General features: G+C 41.6%; 2 protein-coding genes across 5 annotated transcripts in view; one reads left to right on the top strand and one right to left on the bottom strand.

Annotated features, from left to right (window-relative positions):
- Positions 1 to 9,171, top strand: part of uba6 (ubiquitin like modifier activating enzyme 6) — an 11,957-nt gene extending 2,786 nt beyond the window's left edge. For both annotated transcript variants that reach the window (XM_086295851.1, XM_086295852.1), the window contains exons 6-32: positions 14 to 125; positions 648 to 728; positions 831 to 953; positions 1,128 to 1,251; positions 1,478 to 1,581; positions 1,702 to 1,764; positions 2,149 to 2,225; positions 2,347 to 2,413; positions 2,545 to 2,688; positions 2,805 to 2,951; positions 3,031 to 3,111; positions 3,200 to 3,277; positions 3,367 to 3,548; positions 3,767 to 3,872; positions 3,968 to 4,057; positions 4,155 to 4,235; positions 4,335 to 4,463; positions 4,580 to 4,631; positions 4,749 to 4,812; positions 4,891 to 4,960; positions 5,047 to 5,118; positions 5,256 to 5,379; positions 5,523 to 5,716; positions 5,885 to 6,012; positions 6,658 to 6,745; positions 6,865 to 6,959; positions 7,278 to 9,171. In XM_086295851.1, coding sequence (XP_086151977.1) covers positions 14 to 125; positions 648 to 728; positions 831 to 953; positions 1,128 to 1,251; positions 1,478 to 1,581; positions 1,702 to 1,764; positions 2,149 to 2,225; positions 2,347 to 2,413; positions 2,545 to 2,688; positions 2,805 to 2,951; positions 3,031 to 3,111; positions 3,200 to 3,277; positions 3,367 to 3,548; positions 3,767 to 3,872; positions 3,968 to 4,057; positions 4,155 to 4,235; positions 4,335 to 4,463; positions 4,580 to 4,631; positions 4,749 to 4,812; positions 4,891 to 4,960; positions 5,047 to 5,118; positions 5,256 to 5,379; positions 5,523 to 5,716; positions 5,885 to 6,012; positions 6,658 to 6,745; positions 6,865 to 6,959; positions 7,278 to 7,419 — 2,818 coding nt within the window. In that variant the 3' untranslated portion in view covers positions 7,420 to 9,171. The remainder of the gene's footprint in view (positions 1 to 13; positions 126 to 647; positions 729 to 830; positions 954 to 1,127; positions 1,252 to 1,477; positions 1,582 to 1,701; positions 1,765 to 2,148; positions 2,226 to 2,346; positions 2,414 to 2,544; positions 2,689 to 2,804; positions 2,952 to 3,030; positions 3,112 to 3,199; positions 3,278 to 3,366; positions 3,549 to 3,766; positions 3,873 to 3,967; positions 4,058 to 4,154; positions 4,236 to 4,334; positions 4,464 to 4,579; positions 4,632 to 4,748; positions 4,813 to 4,890; positions 4,961 to 5,046; positions 5,119 to 5,255; positions 5,380 to 5,522; positions 5,717 to 5,884; positions 6,013 to 6,657; positions 6,746 to 6,864; positions 6,960 to 7,277) is intronic.
- polq (polymerase (DNA directed), theta) lies at positions 8,640 to 25,912 on the bottom strand. Of its 3 annotated transcripts, XM_086295849.1 has the most exons (35): positions 25,611 to 25,912; positions 25,377 to 25,476; positions 24,827 to 25,299; positions 24,505 to 24,734; positions 23,693 to 23,869; positions 23,366 to 23,496; positions 23,107 to 23,263; positions 22,659 to 22,770; positions 22,355 to 22,556; positions 22,137 to 22,278; positions 21,824 to 21,970; positions 21,350 to 21,562; positions 21,104 to 21,246; positions 20,710 to 20,899; positions 20,281 to 20,423; positions 19,888 to 20,081; positions 19,413 to 19,537; positions 18,667 to 18,910; positions 16,410 to 17,934; positions 14,743 to 16,327; positions 14,446 to 14,586; positions 14,154 to 14,356; positions 13,421 to 13,628; positions 13,150 to 13,343; positions 12,910 to 13,038; positions 12,600 to 12,774; positions 12,363 to 12,486; positions 11,564 to 11,664; positions 11,349 to 11,431; positions 11,170 to 11,271; positions 10,974 to 11,085; positions 10,161 to 10,285; positions 9,915 to 10,050; positions 9,690 to 9,796; positions 8,640 to 9,613 (listed from the first exon to the last, which is right to left on the bottom strand). In XM_086295849.1, exons 1-35 carry the CDS (start codon positions 25,676 to 25,678, stop codon positions 9,500 to 9,502), a joined length of 8,355 nt encoding a protein of 2,784 aa, XP_086151975.1. In that variant the 5' UTR covers positions 25,679 to 25,912; the 3' UTR covers positions 8,640 to 9,499. The 3 variants fall into 3 exon arrangements, 2 of the variants coding, with proteins under 2 accessions (XP_086151975.1, XP_086151976.1); XR_015129897.1 differs by lacking the exons at positions 8,640 to 9,613; positions 9,690 to 9,796; positions 10,974 to 11,085; XM_086295850.1 differs by lacking the exons at positions 8,640 to 9,613; positions 9,690 to 9,796; positions 9,915 to 10,050; ... (1 more) ...; positions 10,974 to 11,085; positions 11,170 to 11,271 and having other exon boundaries at positions 11,349 to 11,473.
- Positions 25,913 to 26,109: the final 197 nt, after the last annotated feature.

Genomic DNA, 26,109 nt, shown 5'->3' with positions numbered 1-26,109 from the left:
GTTTCTCCCACAGGGTGGAGGCAGTGTGCCCTCACGTTGCAGAGTTGAACCCTTATGTCCACGTTGACATGTCTTCCTCTGCTCTTGACGACAACACTGATCTCGGTTTTCTCAGAAGGTACCAGGTAAGTCATTACCTTTCAGACTCCGGGTTGTAAGCTAACCCATGGTTAGTAGGACAGACATTTTTTTTTAATAGGTTGCTCCCACGCCCTCAGAAACCCCCTAGTGATTAAAAATATGAGGTGTAGAGAAGTATGAAGACACCCGCCCCTTCCCTGAAGACCAATGTGGCTTAACAAGAGTTTCCAATAGAAAGATTTCATCATAGAGAAACATTTCTGAATGTCAATAAAACTCATGAAGCTACTCCAGCAGTGTGATTCACTTCACAGCTGCCTCTTACAGATGTTCTAGTTATGTTTCTCCCCTGGTCTAAAGGAATGTTGAACCTAAAGGTCGGCATTTCATAACGGCACAGCAAGTCGCGAAGGGTTGATCTCGTTTTTATATCGATCATGTATTTGGCCACCAACTGGCATTCAATTTAAAATAAAATGCTTGTACGTAACTGCTTTTCTTCTCTACCGCATAGTCTGCTATGGACTCCAGATAATGTTTATTGTCTGCTCTGCTTCCTCCTCTAGTGTGTGATTTTGACTGAGGCCAGATTAAGCCTACAGAAGAGAGTAAATGAGTTCTGCCACTCACAACAACCCCCTATCAGAGTAAGTCTGCTCTCCTTGTTGTGCTTATGCATTACAGTTGCACTGCGAGAGCTCACAGATGGGTAAATATTAACCAAAACTGTTGCGTGTGTATTGCTTCAGTTCATCAGCTGTGACGTGTACGGTATCTGTGCACGAGTGTTTTGTGATTTTGGAGAAGAGTTTGAGGTGTTCGACCCCACAGGAGAGGAGCCCAAGGAGGTTTTCATTCAAAGTATCACTCAGGTATTCCCCCCGACCACACCCCACAAAAAATAAAAAATGACAGATAAATAAATTGTTCCAGCTTTTCTTCAAAAAATTCAACACCTACAATTTGCAGTAAAGTTTGCCTGTTAATCTTCTGCTTAGTCAGTAAATGAGCGAACTTTGGGTGAACTTTTCTGCAAACTGTTTTAGGATAATCCTGGGATGGTAACCTGCATGGACAACCAACCCCACGGCCTACAGACAGGGCAGAGTGTTGTTTTCAGAGAGGTCGGTGGCATGGTGGAGCTCAACGGCACATCTCGGCAGGTTTCAGGTACTATGGTTACAATTTTATTACTGTAATGCATAACAGCGGCGTCTCCAAGATTATTGTTATTATTTGTACAAACTCAAACTGGTGTTTTTATTTATTTTGCTGGACGCAAATGCAAAAATGTATCTGGCAATGTCTTTGGTGACTTGTTTTCTATATGTATGTTCATATTAATTAAGTGTGTGTGTGTGTGTGTGTGTGTGTGTGTGTGTGTGTGTGGTTATAGTCCTTTCTTCTCACAGCTTTGCAATAGGAGACACATCTCAGCTACAACCATACACACATGGAGGTTTCTTTGTCATGGTGAAAACCCCTAAAATGTACAGATTTGTAAGTAGACTAGTTTTCATATTAACAGTGTTGTCCAGTTATGATTTAAAAACATGCAGATATGTTTAAATGACCATCACTTGTGTGTATGCTAACAATAACTCACAATATTTATTTCAGGAAACATTAGAGCGACAGCTGTGTGAACCTCGGGTCCTGACTCCGGACTTCAGTAAACCAGAGGTAAGAGGAAACTAGGTAGAAACTTATATCCTACAGAGGGGAATAGTGTGACATTTAAACATCGTTTTATTGCAGCTTCGTGACTCACATGGCTAAGAACAGTGTGAGTTAGAAACTGATCAAAACTTTCCCATGGCTCTCTTGCTACACAGTTGGTTCTCCTGACAGTATCCCACATGCTTAAACATACTGCCTTCACGTTTAAACAATAGAAACATGTACAGAGCAGAGATACCCTTTCTTTCACATTGATGTTTAACTAGGTTTACAAAACAGGTTAAACTAACGTAGACCCAGTGTTTCTTAGCCAAGTTCACAAATGCCTGTTTTTCTTTGAGTTTAAGAAGCCGATTTCTTCAGTCCTGTTTTAAATCTGCTTCTCAGGCCCCACTTCAAATCCATGCTGGCATGTTGGCACTGGACACCTTCCAGGAGCAGCACAGTAGACTTCCTAACACTGGGTAAGTAAAATTTCCATATCAGATCAGTACTTTTTACCCTCCAGTCTAATGTTGTGCTCTGCTTTCTCTGTGCGATATGATTGCTAAGCACTGAAGAGCGCCTTTTCTTTGATGTCATCAGGTGTTTACAGGATGCTGAGGTTTTACTAAAGCTGACTGAGGAAGTGAATGCAGCTCTCAAGAGCAAAGTGAGCTTTACTGTTTTCCACATTTCATCACTGCAAAGGCAGCCACTCATTGTCTGACAAATGACTGCATGCACACTGGTGTGATAACATTATACTCTCTTTTCCTCTCCTCTGTGACTCCTTCCTCCCAGGCTTCTGTGAATACTGAGCTAGTACGCTGCCTTTCAAGGACAGCAAGGGGTGCTCTCCCTCCATTAGCAGCAGCTGTTGGAGGTTTAGCCAGTCAGGAAGTTCTTAAGGCCATCACAGGGAAGTTTGCACCCCTGCAGCAATGGGTAGGTCACTAAATTTGAAGCTGTGGTTTTATAGCTCACTGTAAGCCGTTTTCCAACCCTGAAAGAAAATGTTTTATTATCCAGTTTTGTTTTGTTTTGTTTTATCGCATTTTTAGTTTTATCTTGACGCTATTGAGGTAGTCAAGCCACTTCAGCCTCTTTCTGCTGAGGAGTTTTCCCCTAGGGGTGATCGATATGATGGATTACGAGCTTGCATTGGTGACTCACTGTGTTTACAACTACACAAGCTAAGGGTCTTTATGGTAAGATTTAGAAGTTCTCAATGTGTTTAAGGTTTTTATTGAATCATGCTAGTTTACCCCAAAATAAATTATTTTATAGGTTGGCTGTGGAGCAATAGGCTGTGAGATGCTGAAAAACTTCGCCCTGCTTGGAATTGGATTGGCCAAGAGCTCAGGGGAGGTGGGTATTTATTCTTTATGCATTTACCTAAGTTTTACCTCACTGTGAAAAGTTTACTGGAATTTCATTTGCATATTTAACTTCTCAGGTGTGCATCACAGACCCAGACCTCATAGAAAAGTCTAACCTCAACAGGCAGTTTCTCTTCAGGCCACATCATATACAGGTGAATAGACGTGCATTTCTGCACCGGTCAGGCTCGGGCTTGGTCAGCGCATTGCTGCATTTAAGCCGTCTGTTTCCTCTCTGCTTTAGAAACCCAAAAGTACCACAGCAGCAGAGGCTACTCATGATATAAACCCAGACCTACAGGTGGAAGCTCACCTCAACAAGGTGTGTCCGGCTACTGAGAACATCTACAATGACTCATTCTACTCTTCATTAAACATAGTGGTCACTGCGCTGGACAACGTAGAGGCACGGAGATATGTGGACAGGTTGGTGAAGACATTGTAACGATGAACAGCTTCACTTCATTCACTTCAGTATTCGATGTTCAATGAACCAAAGTGAAGCAGAATCCATGTGTGATTATTGTGACCCCTGACCTCATGATTACCATTGTCATGACATGAATCTAGAAGTTGCAGTTTAATAAAGTATTTGTTGTCATTTAAAAAGAGTTTTTCCTTTTTTGTAACTTATGTATTTTCAGCCGCTGTGTATCCAATCAGAGGCCTCTCCTAGACTCTGGCACCATGGGAACTAAAGGGCACACCGAAATCATTGTGCCAAACTTGACAGAGTCTTACAATAGCCATGTGAGTCTGTGGAAGAGGCTCATGTTATTGGTTTTCTGTGCTGGACATGTGCAGTCCCGTCACCAACCTAAAATCGCTTTTCTTCTGCCTCCCAGAGGGACCCCCCAGAAGAGGAGATCCCATTCTGCACTCTCAAGTCTTTCCCTTCTGTTATAGAGCACACCATCCAGTGGGCCAGAGATAAGGTCAGGCAGCTGAAAGACCCAACAGTATTCTTTTTCCACACTGCAAATTATTGTTATTACTTCCTAATTTTTATTTTTTAAATTTTTGGCTTTCTAGTTTGAGAGTGCCTTTGTCCACAAGCCCTCCATGTACAACTCGTTCTGGCAGACCCATTCCTCGGCTGAGGTGGTGCTGCAGGTAAGGCACAAGTGCAGTTTTCACTGATGAAAATCACCCCAGCAGTGCAGCTGTTTAATCAATAAAAACAACTTTGATTGTGTGTGTTTGTCTGTGTAGAGGATGCAGGCAGGGGAAAGTCTGGAAGGGTCATTCCAGGTCATGAAGCTGCTGAGCAGACAGCCCACTCAGTGGGAACAATGCGTTGCTGTTGCTCGTCTGAAATTTGAGAAATATTTCAAGAGAAAGGTAATGAAAATACACATTCCTATCGAAGGGGCTGTGTGGTTTACGATTATGTTTTGTTTGGTTTTTGTTTGTTTTTTTCTTTTCGGTTTTTTCACTTTACTGCTGTTTTCATGTAGGCCCTACAGCTGCTGCACTCTTTCCCCCTGGACACAAGGTTAAAAGATGGAAGTAAGTGTTAAATAATCAGATGGAAACCAGAATCAAGTTATCAAGCAAATTAACGGGTATAGCTAATTCATAAATGGCACGTAAAAGTATTTAGTGAAAAATCTCCCAATTCCTCAGGTTTGTTTTGGCAGTCTCCAAAAAGACCACCAACACCTCTTGAATTTGACTTGAAAGACTCTTTGTAAGTATGCCCTTCTGCTAACCGATAAGCTAAATATACTCAGATATTCACTTTTAAACTCTCCTCTGTTCCCATCAGGCACTTTGCTTTCATTGTGAGCACTGCCCGGCTCTTCGCAGGGATTTATAACATCCCTTATTCAGAAAGGGTGGGTGGCAAGCATTTAAATCTAATCGCACACATACACAACACACATACGTAATGACTTACTGACTGTGCGATTGTGTTTTTCAGGATCTTTCTGAAGAGGCTATTACCAGGATTCTTGCAGATGTCAAGATTCCAGAGTACAGGCCCTCAGAAAAAGTAAGCTGTTCTGTTGATCTGAACTTTACACTTTCAAACAAGCCCCCCCCCCCCCCCCCAAAAACAAAAACAAAAAACAAAACAAAACCAGAAAACAAACCACCCTAATCTTTTTGATGTGACTCTGTCCCTACCAGTGCATAGAAACAGATGAGACGGCAAGGAAGCCTGATCAGATAAAGATGCCTCTAAGCAGTGAAGAGGAAAGGGACGCCATCACTCATTTGGAGCAGGCTATTGCTACTGACAGGGTCACACCAGGTATGCAAATACTCAACATATCCTTTTTCTTTTTTTTTTTACGTCTGAAGGAGACACAAGCTGACTGACAAATTGAAAACGTGAAAGCTGGAGTGTTACATTTGTGATTAACGATTGGAGTGTGTGTCCTGTAAATTGTGCAGAACGGTTACGGATGAGTCCACTTCAGTTTGAAAAGGATGATGACAGCAACGGTCACATGGACTTTGTCGCATCAGCATCCTCTCTCAGAGCCATCATGTACTCCATTGAGCCAGCTGACAGACTTAAGACCAAACGCATTGCTGGGAAGATAATCCCCGCCATTGCCACGGCAACAGCTGCAGTGGCTGGTTTGGTGAGCACAGACCTTGAGATACTCGTGTGGTTTTTAAGGATTGCATCCAGCAGATAATGCTCATCATCCATTAGGTTATGTTTTGATTCAAGAATAAGGTGTACAATATGTTTTTAAAATGTTGATTTAATGGTATGGTAACCTTGTGTATTAATGTGATGCACTCAGGTGGCGCTGGAGTTGATCAAGGTGGTTGGAGGCTTCGGGTTTGAATCGCACAAAAACTGCTTCTTTAACTTGGCCATTCCTGTAGTCGTTCTTACCGAGCCTGCTGCAGTCAAACAGACACTCATCAGGTACACTCATCATATTCACGCTTTATCACACCTCCACAGAATAATGGGACTTTCGACAAATTACGATTTCATCCAGACATTGTGATGCAGCACAAGAGGTCGCCACAGTGCGTTGCTCTACACGTTTCATGTCACTTTTTTAAAAAAAACATTTAATATGCCGGATGCGCTTCCCGAAACTCCTCCTAAGGCATTTGTGTCTCCTGAGTCAATGATGAGCTCAGTTGTGGCTCCATGGTTTAGTTGTTAACATGTTCGCCTCACACGCGAAAGATCCCAGTGGGAAACGCAAATCCAGCCTCACGGAGTCATAAGACAGTGCGGTGCTAATGCCTGGAAGAAGGGTTCGGAGAGTTGTATCCGGAGTAAATGTCTGTGCCAAATATGCAGATCCATCCACAGCAGTGACCTCTTGTGAAATAAGGGGATCTCAGATTTTTAACTGATGCTATGAAGTTCCGACTTCCAGTGGACTGTTCTGTAAGAAGATGTTGCTGTTTTTGGATTCTGTGTACTGAAACTTTCAAGTCCTGCACTCTTAGTGACCACTTACTGTTGCACTATCACAGCATCCATGGGGAAATTACATTTACCATGTTATTATTATAATGTCATGTAGTAACAGCTCCATTGCATCTCTTCCAGGAACAACATCTACTACACCATCTGGGACTGCTGGACTGTCTTTGGCCACGAGGACTTCACTCTCTCTGACTTCATGAATGCTGTCAGGGTATGAAGCATTTACTCCCATTATCCAGTGATTTGCAGCTGTTAGATTATTGTATTCTTCCTCAGATTCTTGTTGTTGCAGAGAATATTTTCGTTAATGAGCTGTTTTGTTATTTACAGGAAAAGTATGGAATTGAACCCACTATGGTCGTCCACGGTGTAAAGATGCTCTATGTGCCTGTGATGCCTGGACACTCCAAGAGGCTCAAATTGACGTATGTGTTTTCCTCCAAACTTTTCCTTATTTCGTCTTTCTTTTTATAATAAGTGTTTTTGAAGGGAGTAGGCAATGAATGTGTTGCTTAAGGGCACATCAGAATCGGGAGGGTGGATACTCTTAAACAAGAGATTAAAGCAGAGACACTCACACTTCCCTCACACTGCCTACATAGTGTTTTCCTGGTCTAAACTTCCAGGTGTGTGCCTGTACATGTGCTCATTACATCGTTGTTTTTTATTTGTTTTGTTTTTTCAATTTGCTGAAATGTTCACAGTGCATTTATTCGTCTATCTTTGCCTCTGATTTTTCACAGGATGCATAAACTAATCAAGCCATCAGTGGACCGCCGCTACGTAGACCTTACTGTGTCATTTGCTCCCGAGGCAGATGGAGATGAGGACCTCCCTGGTCCTCCGGTCAGGTACTACTTCAGCCCCGATGGCGAGACTCCCTGACACCTCCCTCAATGTCATCCTCAAGCCTCTTGTGTCCTTATTTCCCTTCTTTTATGTAAATTGTTACACCCCAATTGCTTTGGCATGGGCCAAGAGTTTTCCCTTAGGATGTTACCTGACAAAGTCAAAACTCCTTGCCTTAGCACAAACCCCTCTTGTACTTCATGGAGCAAGAAAAGCCAGTCGTGGTCCCAGTTCCGTTTTTGTTTTTTTGTTGTTGTTTTCCCCTGTTGCCTAAGATCTAGCCAGTGGAACACAAGGAGTAGCACTTATAATTATACCTGTGTACATATACTTTGTTCCTTTTTTCTTTTTTTTTTTTACTCTGGTGAAATGCACAGCTCTGGTTGTGTCGATGCCTTAATTGATTATTAACCTTTTTTTTTTCTGTTTGTGGCAGCGAGTCTGACTAAAATCTGTGTTTACAGGAATCTTTAAACTCCCGACACACAGACCCATTTAGTTGTTGTGTTCAACTTTTTTCTTTTTGTGAGTTAAACTTTTGGCACAATAAAAACAAGTAGTTGGTAGGCCTCGCAACATCTTCGTCCTCTGAGTTCTTTGAGAATATTGCCAACCACAAATTTGCCAATTATTTTCTGTCTCCCTCTATAGAAATAAAATTTAAAAAAATCAAGATTTGTTGTATAATTTTAAGGTGCGAGAAGTTAAGTGGACAATGGCAAAACCACCAAAGATAGTGATTATCATTTTGTCTGCAGATTCTTTTTTTTTTTTTTTTTTCCTCCATCACTTTGACTGCCTCATTATAAAACATGTTTCAAACACGGGGCATGGATATCACCCAGCATTTGAGAGCAACACACAAGCTTTGTTTTACTTAAAGGTTAAGCTGAAGTTGTTCTGCAGTCAGTCGGGTGTAAAATGACACCGTCAGTGTGTGGTGCACTTAAAAACAAAAAATGGGTTAAAAAAAAAAGTAAATTGTAGCTGTTAGTCTTACCTACCTTAATAAATACTTGGGTAATGACTACACTGACATTAGTTTGAGCAAACAAGATGTTCTTCATTAACAATACAAAAACTGACGTGAGTTTACTGTTTCACACATAGAAAAGCCTTATTTTGACAGACATTAATCATCTGGGATCACACTCCTGTGTTATAACACATTTGTTTTAAAAGAAAATCTTTGCTGTTCATGATTTGTTGTATTTGTTCATGAATGTCTGTGACATGTATTTATTTACTTGTTATGCTTTTTGTTTTTTTTTGTTTGTTTGTTTGTTTGGGTCAGACTGAGCCTGTATTGATGAGCTCTAAGTAATGGTGCACTGGTTAAATAATCAATAATGAATAGTAGTCATCCAGAAAGTCTTTCTCCAGGTTTATAATTCTCCCTTTCATTAAGTTCCAGGTTAAAAAGAAGGCTTTCGATCAGTCTGTAGTGCCTACAGTGGCAATAACGTCAGTGTAGTTTTGAATGGAATCAGTTAAATTGAACTTTGTCTTGAAGATTAAGTCGCATCTTATCATCTGTCTTGGACCTTCTGGCTGAACACCACAACGAGATGCTTCCTCAGTGTTCCTTTGTTTCTCTGCTCAAAACCAGAGGTGGTGAAATTTCCTTTCTACAGCAGATGTCTACCCATAATGACAACACTTCTTGTGCAGTGAATTCATCATTTTAAAACAAAGCAGTGTTAATTACAGATACTGATGTATGTTCTTGTGACAGACAAGCTCAACCAGTGGTCCAATAAAATGTGAGATTTCAGGATGTCTTCAAAATTGAAGCTGCTGACTCGTTCTTCGAAGTCAAACTTTACAACAAATACAGACACTATGATTTGAATTTATTACGTCAGATATTTATAGAGAGAAAATATTACATGTAACTGAGGTTTGTTTTGTTTTTTTCCAAACTAAAAATATAATTTGATACAGTACCTTGGGAAATTAAATTATAAATACATTCAAAAGTTCATTCAGATCTCATAGTGGGACTGCTACATTTCATCATTGCCACTGTAGTGATTAAAAACATAACACAGTATCTACATAGTAATAACTGAGGAAAAGTGCATTGTGTCTGGTTTAAATATCAAACTGTAACATTTCATATATCGAGGTCCTGCAGGTTCCCCCAGCTGGGTCCCACTTTGACTTTGGCCTTCAACTTCACATAGAGTTTCACTACTGACTCCATCTCTCTCTTGACTATCTGTGCAACCTGACAGAAGCAGAGGTTAGTGTGAGAGACACTTCACACAGCTGTGTGCAACCAAAACAGTAATTCCTTTATGTACCTGTATGAGGTCTTCTTCTGTGGCTTCGTAGATGAGTTCATCATGCAGCTGCAGGATGAAGTAAGCTCCTCTGAGTTGTGATCTTCCAGCTCTGCGATGATTACGGACTGACGAGATTACAGACGTGATTGATTTACAGACTTAAACATGATGCAGGGGTTATCGCTCCCTGCATATTACATTAATGCAAAAAACCAAAAAGGAGATAATTTGTGTTCAGGTCACCTGAATTTGTGTGCTGGTGAGACGGAGGAGCTGCAGGATACGTATTTCGTAGCCGTTTCTGGATGTTGACAGTGGCAAGTTTAACAATATCAGCTGCAGAGCCCTGTACGGTTGTGTTCACTGCCTGCCGCTCTGCCTAAAAAAGTTTTGTGTTTTAAGGAAAAGGTGAAAAAAGTGGAAGAAGCACTGCATGCGTTTTAAATGACATGCTTCATATCTAAATTCTGTCAAAGAACTCGTGCTCACGTGAGCTTTGATGTGTCCATTGTTGCTGGTTATTCCAGGTAGATATCTTCTGCGACCCATCAGCGTCTGGACATAGCCGTCCTTTATACAGTTCCTCACAGTCTGTTTAAGAAAAGCATTGATCCCTGAAATGTCAGAAAGAAAATGTTTTAAAATGAGAATGTAGAAGTAAGTTTAACCAGTTTAAAGCAAACATGTCAGTGGTTCAAGCCCCCTCTACAATTGACCATGGTCTGCTATACTGGATTATCAATCCAACTCTTGGTCTTGTTATGCTCCTCAGCTTGTTTTAGTACTGATAATAACTGAACGACGTTAAGAAGTTTACACTTACACAAGTCTAATCTTCACAACACTGATAAGATTAGAAAAAACATTTCATACTACCAAAAAAAAAACAAAAAAACAACCAAACAAACATTCAAGATCTTGCTGTGTCTCTTTTTTTCAAGTACAGGCACATAATTTCCATTTAATGTTTTTATTTTTTCCTGTTATCTCATTGTAGCTATAAACCCCTCAATATTCCAACCTGTATACTGCAGCACATCCCATGAACTGGATTGTCTCATATGCAGAATTTGTGTTTTTTAGCATTGTGTGATGCATAACAGTGCAGAGAATATGCATGCGTCTTTCAGATGGACTCAAATTGGATGAAGAAAAAGTCACATGGGAACAGCTACATTATGCGTGTGTGCAGCAGTCTGCGTGGGTGTAAGAGACACCGTGGCAACAACCGGAAATACACGGCTAATATTAGTGATATTACTAATATTGAGACATGTGTAGTGGGGAAGCCCCAGTGTATACCTTTGTATCTGGCTTTGAAACTCTCAATGTAGCATGCTGCATCATTCTCATCCACTCCCATTTGCTCCCCCAAAGACTTTGCTCCCATCCCGTAGATGATGCCATAGCAAATCTGCAAACACAGAAGCATGTACTCCCCTGGTGACCTCGCATGTGTGCATGTCCTTGCTGTCTACCCTTTCCAGCCTAGTTGTACCTGTTTTGCCTGTTGTCTGAGGCTGTCATTCACTGACTCTGGCTCGACACTCTTCCACTCAGCTGCAATGCAGCGAAACACATCTGCTCCACCATTCAGCACCTGGTGAACATGCAAAGTTCACAATTTGAGTTTACATATTGTTTTCTTTCCATTAACCAGATTTAAATTTCACTGACCTGCAGGAGACGCTGATCCTTTGAGAGATGAGCTAGCACTCTCAACTCCAGCTGGGAGTAATCAGCTGCTAATATCATTCCACCTACACAACAGTACAAAGCTTATAGAAGCGCCTGAGGCAAAGCTACAGGAAGGACAGGTAACCACTCATCAATATGAGTAATACTACGTGGATGTACCAGTAGTATTATTATTAGAGAATTATTATATTAACCTGAAAAAGGAATGAAAGCATGTCTCATGCTAACAGAGAAGGCAGGGCCTTGTTCTGAAGTTCCAGCTGCGACTGAAGATACCACAGAGCGTCTCCTCTTTCTGTAACAACAGTGTAAAAAAATCATTATAGCAAGTCCACCCTGCTACATCACGCCGAGCTACTTAACTTTTAAAGCGGTTAGTTTTGGAAAAAAAATGCATTATTCTTCTTGCATTATTTTAGGGATGTAATACTATTACTCTGTTGTTGGCCTATTTCTACTTCTACTTCATAGACAGACCTATGAATATGAACAGAACATTCGGCATAATAAAAGAGATGAGCACAGGCAAATAAACTTTTCATTTAATTTATTGACTTTTTCCACTGGAAAATACTTTACAGGTTATTATTAAGTAATATGCCACATTTAACGGGAGGCAAATAAAACAAACTATATATTTTAACACATATTTTTTTAACACAGTTACATGTACTGTAAAATAAATTTAAAAACTGCAGTCAGGCCTACAGTAACAGCTGCCAACTTCATTTCTAAAGAAAATCTGAAACTGAATTCATTTAGTGAGAAACGTGTTTTCTCATTTACATATACAGTTGTCTTTTTTCATTTTTTTATTTTCTTTTCTTTTTATTGACTGTCTTTGCATCTCATGACCTCTTGTTCGTTTCTTTCGCTTTCCTGTTTGTTTCTTTGTAACAGAAAATGCTAAATTAAAAAAAACATATTTATATAATTAAAACTTGATGAATTCCCCTTTTAAAAACAAAACACTTTGATCAAGTTTAACCTTACCCTGCTTTGGTCGTCCTGTAACAACCATCTTGTGAAGGTGGGCTCTCACCCACCATGGTGGGCATGTGAATCTCAAAGTCTTTGGGGACGTTCTGTATGTTTGGCTCGGTGAAACTCACTCTACCTGAGGACAGAATGAGCCGAGTCACTACAGGCTTCATATTTAACCTAAAGGGAAAATGTATTTGACAGCAGTGAAATCTCAGAAGTCTTCGTGTGCTGGTGTTTGTGTTTTACCTGTGGCTGTGTGTGTTTGAGCGATGGGGTATATCCTGTCCATCTCCAGTGTGGGGTGGTATTGTTTTTCCCTCTGCAGAGGGTAGACCACTTTAGTCAAGGCGTTAGTGATACGTCTCCACTCCAGAATTACACCTGGCAACGCGTGCAGCGGGCGAAGTTTCTCCAGAACATCCTGCTTCGAGAAATAAATGTTAGAGTTACGAAGCCAAAATAATGATTTACAGTTTTATAATATAATAAATACGTTTCTTGACAGCAATTAGGTGCAGGAGCAACATTAATTTGGTGAAATGTGAAATTGCTTCACCTTTGTGGTGCTGAACTGCTTCCCAAGTCGCACTCTGCCACCTGCCCTCCTCGTGTATCCCAGAGTTTTCTTACTTTTTGATCCACCTGCGTCACCATTTGGAGGTAGGTGGAGTTCTAAGAACAACACCTGCGGCATACATGTGAGCACACACAAGTTCAGAAGTCTTACTACGCTTTGCGCAGACTAATTGGCAATTTTACTCAAAAACGTAGCTGGGATGGAGAAGAAGTGTCTGACCTGTGCAATGTCATCGACGCAGGTGAGGGAGAAGCTGTGTCCAGCCAGAGCGTAAGCTTCAGATTCCAGCACAGACAGTTTGGCTTGCATGACGTGTTTTTGTCGTTCACACTCTTCAACACTGAAGCCGACTCCGTTCAGTTCCAGCAGGGCCAAACAAACCTGGGAAGGCATCTCTATGCTCCTGAAGAAATCTGACATATATGTACAATATTGTTAAACAAATGTCTAAACACATATTTCTGAACACATGGAGTGTGAGTTTCTATACCCAGTGTGCCCTCTTTCTCTAGCATGCCAGTCAGATGGTTCATGACGGCGTGTACGAGCACGCTTGTGGTTGCCGCCCTAACACGGGGACAGTGTGAATGTGCATTTCCAAGTCCGTCCAGCAGCGGTAACTCTTCTGGACAGTAGACAGTGACCATGTTGGGTAAAGTCCTCTCCTCACTGCCAGGGTCCAGCAGCCAACACGCAACCTGTGATAGATATTCACAACTTCAGCATGACATTTATTTTCTTTAACAATTTTTTCCCTCCAAGCATGGCAGCTGTATTTAACCCGTAATGTTATTAGTGTATCTGAGACGAAATGGACATTTATTTTTACATATTGCTGAGAAAATATGTTGATAAGTATAAGCAGATCATCTCTTATTGCTCACGGGAAAGATTGTATCTCTCGGCTGACTTGGAAAAGACTTGATATCCCCCTGGGTGAGCTGGAAGATGTGTCCGAAATGAGAGAGAAGTCTGGGCTTTTCTGCCCAGACTGCTGCCCCCACGATCCGACCCCGGATAAGCAGTAAGAGGTGGATGGATGGATTATCTCTTATCGTTTATAATAAATACAAAAAGTCTCAAAGTGTCAGCCTTACATATTACCAAGGTGCAATCACAAAATCTCACAGGTTGAGATAAAAATGATAGTTTAATATGAACTGCACTTGAATGGAGAAGTGTCAGGTTGCACACGTGACTTCAGTGTTTTTCTGTTTTCTCACCTTTGGGTCTTCACAGTTTCCTTCCAAGCTGATTCCACAGCTCAGTACAAGTGTCTTGTACACCTGTATGATGTCATATACAACTACCGCACGCACTTCATGACCAGCTGATTGGCTGCTCAGACAAGCTTTCACCTGCTCCAGCCTCTCATTTACTGGCAAGTCATTATCCAGTGGAGGAGGGGCCAGACTGGCGCTCAGGCCTAAGGGAAATGCAAACAAGGTCAACTGAGAAAACACTGTTAAAGAGCGAGCTGGTAACGTCAACCTGCATGTATTTTTCGATCGCTACCTTTGCTCTGCTCTTCCTGCAGGGATACATAGTATGCGTCTCTTCCTCCCCAGCATACAGACAATCCAATCAGAACAAGCCCTTCGCTGTTCCTTAATGGAAATCCAACAGGCGTGTTGAGCCTGTGCTGAGCTGCTGACTCTGCACAGAAAATAAAGTCACTGATCTCATCACAGGCTAATTTAGTGGTGCTTATGCTGACGAGAAAAAAATACAGGTGCTAAAGAAATTTTGTCAGATGATGCAAATATATTGAGTGCCTTGGAACTGCTTCACCCTAAATGACTCTTCAGTTACCTCTCTTGTGTTTCCCTCCTATTTCCCCCTCAGGCTGCTCTGTCCTTTCACAGGCCAAAGCCAGAGAGTAGCGCTGTTTTGTTTTCCACTCTTTAATGAACGTTTCAAAGAGGCGCCTGTCGCTTGCCACGTCTATGATGGAGAAAGTCCCGGAGTTGCTGGAACAGACAGACGCATCCTGGGACAGCTGAAGCGTGAAGCTTTCGTGAAACACAGGTGACTCTGTATCAGAGAGAGGCTGTGGGGATGGAGGAACAGAGTGTCGGGGAGGGCCGAGGGTCTCGCTGGTGGATGTGGTTTTCAAATTTGACTGCAGAACAGTTGTTAGTTCAGGATTAGGTAGCGTCTGTGGTTCCTGTCCACGTTTTTGGTGGTGATCAGTTGTTGATTCTAGACTCTTATTGTCAGAAGCAGAAACTACTGATCGAAGATTATGGTTTCCTGTGGGAGTTTTAGGACATTTTGCAATTGCCAATTTTTCTTGAAAGCGGCTTGACGGAATCGACTGGTTCAGTGGTGACTGGATGGATGAGGTGGTCAGCTTTACTCTTGGTGTAACAGGTGGTGTTTCCTGAGTTGGGGGAATGAGGTCACCAGCAGAGCCTGGTCTTTCTAGTAAATTTTCACTGTCACTTCTTAAAGATCGTCCTTCTTTAGAGTTACTTGTAGCAGCAGATTGCTGTAACTTCTCCCTCTTTTTGCCTGCTTGCTTCGAAGACTCTGGTATCAGTGGAGCACCAGCTGTGTTTGCAGCAGCAGCAGCATGCGTTTGAATGACCGTGAGGCCTTCTGTTGTGTTTTGCAAGGGCTGGTCAGACATGCTAGGCCAGCGGTCAAAGATCTCTTGTAAACCAGGGCTACAATCAAATGCACTTTCTGGAGCATTTTGCTGAAAGGGTTGTTTAAAAACTGTATTATGTGACAATATGGCATCCATTTTCTTTTTCTTTTCCTTCTCTTCTCCTTTAGTCTCTACATGTTTTGCATTTTCAACATCTTCAATACCTATTTCCTGTCTCCCTCCTGGTTTAACACTTTCTTGTGTGCTACACTGTTTAATGTTTTTTAGATTTTTCTCATCATGTTCATTTTGAGGTGTAGTAGTGAGTTGTGGCTGCATCTGTCCTTCACACAGAACATTCTGCTCTGGGTTCACTTGCTCATGCTCTTGTTCAGTACCGTCTGCTTGTCTGAACAAACTCTGCCTTTCCAGATAGTGTTCACCGATCAGCAGCGAGTCACCCCACTCTGACAGGTTAAAGAAAGACTCGCCCCATTGGATTGCCTCCTGTTTCTCTGCTTCCTGGTTGGCAAGAAGCTCACTGCGTCGTCTCTCCTGGGTCGATGAAGCACGCTTTTCTTTCACCTCCTGGTTTATAGATTCCTCCTCATCTGATTGGTCAGGGATCTGGTGCGGGCTCAGATCCGCCAGCAGAGGGCTGTGATATAAGCTGTCAAAAAGGAAGCTACTGCTTCTGTTAAGACTCACAGAAGAGGTCTGATTAGGATCCGGGGCCTCATCATTAAATGCACCTTCATTTTCATCTTTATTCATGTTATCACCACCTCCTGGCTCAGGTGAAATCTTTGAGAAAGGAACAAATAAGTATTTATAAAGACGACCATATTCACACAATTCTAGCATAATATATGTTTCAGTCTCTTACCTGATGGCTGGTATTGAGGATGAGCTCCATCTGGCTATCTGAGAGAGAAACATTGAAGCTGGGGTGTGCTTTGTCTGGCCCTTTAAGTCCATTTGTTCTTTCATGTCCATTTTCCTCCAGACCTGCAGCTACTTCCAACAATTGATCTTCTCTTCTCTTTTTTGTTTCAACTTCCTGATCCATACATTGGACGACCTCATCTGTCTGTTGAACAATGATTCTCTCTGTCTGAGTGTCCAGTTCAAAGCTGTCACCAAAACTCTCTTCTCCCGTTTTAACATCCCCCTCAATTTCATCATCTGTCTTATCTCCTCCATAGAGCTCAGGAGATGAAAACTTCTCTCTGCCATCCATCCGTCTTCGCTTGGCCTCAGGAACAGTGGCAGAGGAGTCCGAGAGGGGAGAGTTTAATGTGTCTGGATTTGTAGGTGTACGAGGAGGGGTTTCGTGCATACGGTGAGGGGCAGGAATAGTTACTAGCAGCTGACCTGAATGAGCTGAATTTTTGACTGAAGAAACTATTGCAGGTTTCGAGTGTGACGTTTCTGCGGTCTCAACGTTATCTTGCAGATTTTTGTCAGTCTGTATGGAGTGCAGGACTTTTCTTAAGGCTCTCTTCAGTATACCAGGTTGCACAGGTGAAACAGTGAGTCCTGTGGTGCAGTCTCCTTTCACTGTCCTTGTGGAAACCGTTTGCTGTTGTTCTGCCCGTGATATTGGCGCTCTAAAACGTGGAAGCAGTATTGGAGAAGGTGAGGCCTGAGGCTGTGGTCCCGGTGCAGGCACGGGCAGGGGGCTAGATATAATCTCAGCCAACTCCTGTGTTAGGCTCTGTTCAGGAACAGGCTGATTTACTTGACAATTCTTTGGCCTGATTGAGACCGTGACTCCATCTGCGTCTCTTTCTTTTCGCTTTGCTTTGTGGCACTCCTTCTCTTCCTGCTCTGACCCTATGTTCTCTGCGTTTTCACCTTGATTTTCTGCAGCATTTGTTATTGATTTCTTTGTCACTGCTTTTGATGTTTCATTTTTTCTTTCTCTGTTTGCTTCCCCGATTTCTGGGTCAGATCTGCCTTCCTTTCTGGGATCTTCCAATATATTCTTTGATTCCATCACTCCTAACTTCCCCTGCTCTTTTCCTGCTTCCCCTTTTTCCCTGCTGTTCCTTCCCTCCATTTTCACTTCAGACATCTTTTCATCACTTTTACAGCCTTCCCTAATCTCTTCTCCATGATCATTGTTTGTCTCTGGTTCTTGTACACTGAGACACGAGGAGGACGAGGTGTCCGAATCCCCAGAGTGATCATCAGGGCTGTTTACAGCAGGAGCCCCAGGAGGAAGACTTGTAGGATCCCAGTGAATTCCTAACTGGGCCAGGTCTTCTTGAAGAAGGAGCCTTGCCTCAGACACTATCTCAACAGCTGCCTCCTGTTCTGTGAGAGCTCGTCCACCAGTCACCCAGACACATCGGAGGCTTCGTCTCTCAGCTGCCTCCACTTCACTCTCATCCACTGCACGCTTGGAGCTGATGAAGGCAGACAGTACAAGACTGGTTATAGGTTATAAAGTTCTCAGGAGATTATAACTTGAGTGCATACCTTTTGAAATTGAGTTTGAGTTTAGATGGTTTACCACACCAGCTACATTACGGGGGTAGTTTAAATTGTTTTTTAGTTTGATTCACAGTGCAGTTGTTCAATTGTTATTCCTTTTTTTTGACTGATGTGCATATAATTATGTTCCTCCTGTAAGCACATCAGGATTTTTCAGTTGCATTAACTTTAAAAGTTATTAATAAAAAAATTAATCCAGTTCATCTGAACTGGATTAATTAATAATACACTGATTAATTTCTTTGCAATATTATTTTTCTGTTTCTCCAGCAGCGTTCTGCAACATTTACCAGGTCACAGTTCTTGAGAAATGGAGCACAGACAAAGGAAAAACCCAATAAATATTTCTGCAGACCCAGGTCGCTTTCTTTAAAATTGCAAAAAATGAAAAATGCACTGGCCTTGATGGAAGCAGTCTTATGTGCCTTATGCACCACTAAGATGCTCCGCCCACCCATTTTTTCCCATTTAATTCTTAAATACCTTTTATGCAGTACGTAGCACATTTGAAAAACTGTATCAGATTTGCTGATTAAAAATTTAAAAAGCAATGCCATTATTTGCCTAGACAGCAGAACCAAATAAGTGCCATTCTTCAGTGACCTATCAGGGACTTCATATCTTTAACACAAATACACACCTACCTCTTAAATGGGATGGCATTCCGCAGGGCTTTCTCAACATCAGCTGCGGTGGCCCTGGCCAGCTCTGCGACAGTGCAGAGGCCTTGGGTGTAGAGCGCTCTGGCTCGAGTTGCATTCAGAAGGGAAACTCTGACCAGGTCGACCAGCTCCCTCTGGACTCCAAAGCTCAACCTGGTCTGGTACTGGGATAAAAGCAGTTCCATGTTGTGCCAGCCAAGACGCTTGCAGAACACAGTTACCATACCTGAGGGAACACATTTACATGCTTAGTTACCAACATGTTGCTTTTTGTTCTGTTTTTCTTTCGTTTCTTGTTGTGGTTACACTGATCACTGATTCAACAGCATTTAGATCCATTCTGATCCAGCGAAACGCCTGATGCACACTGGAACGAAATATGTTAACATGAATTACCTTAGAAAATCTCATACTAACCTGACTGAAAAACATGGACAACTATGAATGATGGATACATGTCTATAAGTTATGTATATAGGTGCAGAAACACATTTAAGTTGTAGTGGAGGTAAGTCTCTCCTGCGTATCTACCACTCAGAAGTGTTCCTGCCTCTTGCATTGAGTTAATGTTCTTGTTAATGTTCTGTTTAAAGGTAAAGTTTTGTCACAAATTCAAAGGGTGCGTATTCTAAAGTGTAACGTGTTCTCTGCTGCAAGCCTCAGAAAAGCTTTACGCTCAAGCCTCCAGAGGCGCTGGAACAACTTGTCTGAATCTCTGAAGTATCTACCTGCATACGTGGAAGCAGACTGCTGCAGAGATTGTAACTGCCCACGACTGCAGTTGTATTTGTTTGCAACAGTTCCCAAAGGCACCTCATTCACCAGATCCTGCAGTACAAGAGTTGTGAAAAACCTGAGAGCAAGTGAAAGAAAAGAAGATGGGAATTACAAAGGATTCAGTCAAACAAAAGAATATACTTTTTCCAGTAATGAAATATATCCCTTATTTGTTTGGGGGTTGGGTTTTTTCCCTGTGCTTCTCATATGAGTCAGCTTTTAAACAAGGGCCGCAATGTTAGGAATCACTATGCACACAATGAACAATATAATGTAATCCAGTACTAAACCCTGATTCATCAATAACATTTCAAGGTTTGCAGCAGTTTGAGGTTCTGAACATGTGAACTGAAAACTAAATGTAAAGGATATTCAGTAAGTATATGTTATACACATGACTTTCAAATTATAATAAATGTGTTTTACCGTTTATGAATAGCCATTTGTCTGTGCTGCTTTTCTGTCTTGGCAACAAGTTTCCCGCCGACAGATCGTGCCAAAAAGCCTTCCTGGACGCCAACCAGTTCTGCTACTCTCTTCATCGATGATGACAGCTGCTCCCACAGACAGAAGAACTGATACCAATCTATGGTGGTCCACTCTGCGTACAGTGGAGTGATCTGAGGAGAATTTGGACACAGTATTTCAAATATTTAGATTTGGAGCAGCAGTGTGGAATTTTAAGAGACGTGTCCTCTCAAAATATTTTTGTTACCTATAAGAAAGTTAGGATTTAAGCACCATTAGGCATGTATCAACAACCTTAAGAGGTATTATATAGCCAACAGAAAATGTTCCAGCAAGTTTTAATATATGTACCAGGTACAAAATGTGCAAATCATTTTCCAGGACAAAACCCTTCATGGCCCGCTGCAGGTCTGCAAATATTCCTAGAGCCTCAGGAGGAGATAGGGAGGAAGAAAGGGTGGCGGCGCCAAGTTGAGTTGGACAGTACCGCTCGTCTGGGTATGCAAAGACATGAGACAGAGAACATTTAATTCACTGAAAATCTGATAAGAAAATGATACTAGGATCAAAGAAAGTAAAGGAATCACAGTGAAATTAGTCTTTTATCAATTAACTGTGAAAACATTTTTTTTTAAATGTTGAAAATGACTATTTGAAATATGCATTTCTACCAGAACATAATATTATTGAAGGCCTATTCATCATGTGCCAGTTTAGCAGTGATATGAAAGGATATGAAAGGATGAATACTGCAGGATATTATCAAAACTGTGGGATTACCTTGTCCATCTTTTTGAATGTTAATAAATTCATTCTCCATCAACCATTCAACACAGGTCTCAATAGAGCCTTTACTGGCCTCTTCTTTGGAGACGTTTTTGCCATGACATTTCATGCTGGCAGCCAGAAGTGAGCACGAAGCATACAATCTCACATCTTGCGGAGTGCTGGCTACACCTCCAACGATTATCTGTGTGTCAGAATGAGGGGAATAAGGAAGACAAAACATTTACAGACATCTTGACGCAGCTGCTTGTTTAGTCACTGTGAGGTTAGGTAAAGTACCTTGACCGTACATCAGTTAAACTAGCGCAATAGCTGTTATAAAAGAAGGAAATAATCTACTTTAAGCATAACTTGTTACTATTCCTACCAGTTTGAATAATAATCATACCTCCAGGATGGCTCGTAGCATGCTAGTGGTAACACCTTCACCCTCTCTTCTCACCAGGCAGCTGCTGATTGGCTGAAGAGCACCTTTAAGCAGAGTGATACCTTTCTGACGCTCTGCCTCCTTACACACCAGCACACTTTCACCTAGAAGGAAAGAACAAAATGATAAAACACAAAATAAAACTCTAAACTTAATTTTTTTTGCAAACAAAATAAACTTCATTCATTCATGAAAGACTTCACACACCTGTAGTGTCAATTCCTTTTCTTCCTGCTCGTCCTGCCATCTGTTTGTATGTGAGCGGATCCAGCAAGTGACCGTTGAATGTGGGAGTTCGAATGATGACCCTGCGCGCTGGGAGATTAACCCCTGATGAGAGGGTCGAGGTGGCAGCCAGGACTCTGATCATGCCCTGGCGAAAAGCTCCCTCCAACACGTCACGTTCATCGAATGTTAATCCTGCAGAGTCAAACATTAACTCATATAAACATACTCAAAAAAATATTGCATTTAGTCTAGAACAATGGTTCTCAAACTGCGTGGCAGGCCCCAACCAGGTGACCAATAAGAAATTAAACTAAGTTGATTTAATATAACAATATAGTTATATTATTCAACAACTATTGACAATAGTTGTTGAATGTGGGGGCATCAAATTAGGTTTAATATCCAGTAGTCTAGACTCAGCTGTGGTTAAAAGGATTGCATAAATGTGTTCACCAGCATGGTGGAAGGCCACGCCCCATGGCACAGTGCGCTGCAGGATGGGGTCCAAACCAGCTGGAGTTCGTCTTAATTGAGCTATTACATCCACTAGTCCCTCCTGATCCAGACGCACTGTCTGAGGCTCAGCTTCGCTCTGACGCTCTGAGAAAAAACATACCAAACACAACACACCATAAGATTTGAGATAAAATTCTGTGACTCAAATATAATAAATTCATTAAAAAACTGAATGTGCATATCATAACATGCTGCAAAAACAGGCTATTGTTCTACCTCATTCTGAAATAAGTATTTAAGCTTCACAAACCAGCATGTCTGAGGTTGTAAAACTCTCTCGCGATAGTATCTGCCAGTTTCTCACACCAGTTCTTTGAAGGGCAGAATAGCAGCACGCAGTGGCCCTCTCTCGCTGTCTCATAGCACAAGCTTACTACGTGGTCATCATCACCCTATGACGTAAAGAATCTGTTAATATACTACTATTCATGACAAACTATGTCTCATCTCTGGACTTTACTCAGTTACCTTAACGTGGAGTGCAGGAGTAAAATGTCGGACCACAGAGAGACTCTGGTCATAGATGTTGCAGCCCACCTTGAGGTGCTCCTGCAGGGGTACAGGTCTATAGTCTGTCTGGTACAGCTCTGCACCTAACCAGCTAGCCAGGAGCGAGAGGTTTGGCAAAGTGGCACTCATACCGATTATTTGAATGCCCTCAGAAAGAGACCTGCAGAAAGACTAATTAACACTTTTGGCAGAGGAGCATGATTTTTAAAGACTGCAAATTCAGAAAAGGTCAGGCCAAAAAAATTAAATAAATGGCACAGACCCCATGCTGTTCTGCTTCTGTGCAATGTAGCGGATTTTAGTTAAGAGCAATTCCAGCAGGTATCCTCTTCCAGAATCTCCAACCATATGCAGCTCATCTACTACCACCATACCTTGAAGCACAAAAATAACAAACTCATTCTCTATTAATTATATCAATGAATGCAAACAATTAGGACTGCAAAGCAATAATATCTTTTAGAATTTAGTATTTCTGTATTTAGTAATTTACTGTAGTGTACTGACTTTGGTAAATTACTTCTTTTATTTCAGTTTATAAAATACCTGCAAATAACCCAAATGCGTTCAGTTTACACTGATAAAAGTGAGAAAAGAAGGAACTTCTTAAACTTGAAAAGCTGCAGTTAAGCAAAAGTTTGACATGACCGTCAATTGACGACTCAATTGTTCAACTGTTTCAGTACTAGCACCTATAACAAATTTATTACCTAGAAGAGTCATACTATTCTCTTCAATGAGTCTGTTAAGAAGAGAGTTGGCTTTTTCTATGGTGCAAACAGCTACGTCCAGAGCTGTGAACCCTCCAGCAGCAGAGGTGCTGCCCATGTACCCCTCCACCCGAACTCCTGCCTCTTCAAATATGCTCTACAAGATAAGATACACAAGTGTGTTAGACTGAGACATATACACAGAAAACACTTTGTCCATAACCATATGCATGAATTTCTCTGTTCACTGCTCACGCACCTGAAGGTAATGCATCTTCTCTTTTGCAACAGAGACAAATGGCAGGATGAAGAGAGCTTTTCTTTTTGTCTCCAACACACGCTTTAACATCAACAGCTCTGACACCAGAGTTTTTCCAGCACTAGTAGGGGCTGAAATAAAATTAAAAAAAAAAAAAAACACAAAACGAAACAATAATAATAATAATAATAACAGCAATACAAATAATAATTGAAAAGATTTTCCCAACTGATATGCCTGTTGCTCCTCCCTCCCCAAGACCCACTTTAGAAACCTTGAGATCATAGAGGAGAGAATAAAGAAAACATAAAACATTGAGATTCTTACCAGAATACACCAGGTTACCTCCCTGCAGCACCTGTCCAACAGCAAGGCACTGAGCCTGCCACTCAAACATCCGAGTCACTCCATGTTTCTGGTATCGGTCCAGCACAGGTTTTGGTAAGCCCCAGTTGGAGAGCAACAGCTTTTCAGCTTGGTCAGGAGGAACACACAAGGCAGGACCTACAGTAGGACACAAGTTATTACACGTAGTATTGAATCAAAATCTTCAATGCTTTGTTTAAAACAGATATGTGATCATGTCACACACATGTCAAATATGAATACAGTTTATTGAAACAGTCCAAATCTGGGCACACATGAACAAGAAAGCCATTCATACAAGCTGCAAAACTGGTTTACTAAAAGGATAAAATAGCCACCTGCTGCAGGGCCTCAAAACTGTGATCAGTGGTCGCACCACTGCCTTTGATTATATTCAATATGAGGCAACTTTATTTTATTTGGGCCTTTTTTCTTCTCGTCTTCATGCCTTTCCTTGTCTTATGTAAAATAGTTTTAACTGCTTTGTTGGCGATTGGTGCTAAACAAACAAAATCCCCTACCTCATGTCTCATCTAAGGGGAAGCAGCTTGGAAATGTTGCTATTGATATGTATGCTATGAACGTTGATATTGAAACCATGTTCTGAAGAGGGTTTACTTATCATATCAAATTTTACAACCTTGATTATTTCTGTGCACATTCCTAAGCTGTATGCAGTAACACACACAATAGTTCATCTGTGTTTCGTCCAGCAGCCAGCTGAATGGTTAATCTAGCTCGACAGTTTTATGTCAGTGCCTGGTGTACTTTACCTGGATGAGGCAATGTGTCACTGAGAGTGCTGAGCTCTAAGCCGCTGGGGACTGTGAGCACAGAAGCAGACTGACTCTGTAATGATTGCTGGAGTTTGGCCCTCTTCATAGCTGCTGCGAGACGGGTGGGGCTGAACAAGATGTAGTCCCTGGATAGATGGCCATTCTTACTTGACCCACTTTTGTCTTCGCTAAAAGGAGAACTCTTTCTTTTAGACACAAGCTTCTGGCTGTGGAACAGAGCAAGAGAGAATATGTTGACAGAAGCAGTTCAGGAGGACATTAAAGAAATTATACAAAAGCTAGACAAGTTAAAACACACATGCTGGAAGTGCCTGCTTGCTGACTCTTTTGTGTGTTCTGGCAAGCTACAACGTTGACAACGGCAGAAGCAAGCTTTGAAGTAGTGCTCTGTGGATGTTCCACTTCCTCCGAGTCCTCACTGAAGAGAAGCTTTTGAGCAAGCTCTTTGCAGTCAGCTCTCCATCTCGCTCGCTTGCTATCCCCTCTAGGCTCACAGACTCCATCAATAGGGCAAGGGTGTCTGCGGGATCTTTTGTCTGAGGGGTGAAACGATGCTCCATCTCTGATCTGCACCAAATCTCTCTCCTTTTCATTTTGTGCAACTAGTGCAAGGGGGCGTAAAGGGGCAGAGGGAGTTGATGCTGATGATGGTCTTTCCAGGGCATGTCTGTTTACTGCGAGCTTCACAGGGTCCACAACGTCTAGCGCCAGCAGGACCTCTTCACTGAGAGCTAAAGTGGACTCCCCCAGCAGAAACACAGCTCCTCCGTTCTAAGACAAAAAACAATGCTTATGATTTATTTGAATCAAAGAAGGACAGAGAGAGTAAAATAAGCTGTTCCACTCACCGTGTGGTTGTCTTTGTTGCTGTTCTGTGATCCGTTTGTTTTGTCTGACAGGCTTGTTTTCTGTCTGTCTCCGTTTGGTGGCTCATCATGAGCTTGGAAGCTGTGCGCAGAAATAAGTGCATTCATTACTTCAACACGTACGACTGGCGATTATATTAATATTGGTGTCTCCAAGCAACAACTGACTGTTCATAAATGTCATTGCAGATAAATGAAGTGAAACAGGTTACTCACCTTGTTTTCTTTTTGACCTGGTGCTGTCCCATGTAGCTCCTTTTTTTCTGAGGACCCGAGGTGTTCATGCTGAACAAACTGCAGAGGTTTTAGTGAACGCCCGAGTGAGTGGATGTGAATTAACATGACATAAATTTACCCTCGACACAGGCTTATAAACTCAATTTGATGTTCACAAAACAAAAGAAAGCAATAGTCAACCTCTTAAGTAATTATTTTAGTAGCGAAAAAAAACAATAAAAAAAACCTTTTAGTTTGATAAACAAATCTCAAATCAAAAAGACCGCCGGAGCGCCACCCCGGTGTTTCGCTAAAACAGTCCGACGGAATACAAGCTGTTCCTAAGCAAAGTTCCATTTAGCATCACTATTGCTACTACTATCTATTCTACATTGACTATTAATAATGATTGATGTGAATAATGATTGTGTAGTGAATAATGATTGTGTAGTGAATAATGATTGTGTATTTACAGTGGTACTTTTTACTTTCTACTTTA

The sequence above is a fragment of the Aulonocara sp. 'chitande type north' Nkhata Bay genome, linkage group LG6 (assembly GCF_057382095.1).
Source record: "Aulonocara sp. 'chitande type north' Nkhata Bay isolate Kocher_YH1m ecotype deep benthic linkage group LG6, A_spYH_male_GT1.1, whole genome shotgun sequence".
NCBI lineage: Eukaryota > Metazoa > Chordata > Actinopteri > Cichliformes > Cichlidae > Aulonocara > Aulonocara sp. 'chitande type north' Nkhata Bay.
The sequence above is the reverse complement of the archived record's forward strand: the minus strand, read 5'-3'. Positions and strand labels throughout refer to the sequence as shown.

Excerpts from the sequence above, each read along its gene's own strand:
- polq (XM_086295849.1), bottom strand. The coding sequence starts at position 25,678 with ATGAACACCTCGGGTCCTCAGAAAAAAAGGAGCTACATGGGACAGCAC. Across the intron at positions 19,538-19,887 it reads CAAATGGCTATTCATAAACG|GTTTTTCACAACTCTTGTAC; the intron begins GTAAAACACATT and ends ACTTGCTCTCAG. Across the intron at positions 13,039-13,149 it reads GCGTCGATGACATTGCACAG|GTGTTGTTCTTAGAACTCCA; the intron begins GTCAGACACTTC and ends TGTATGCCGCAG.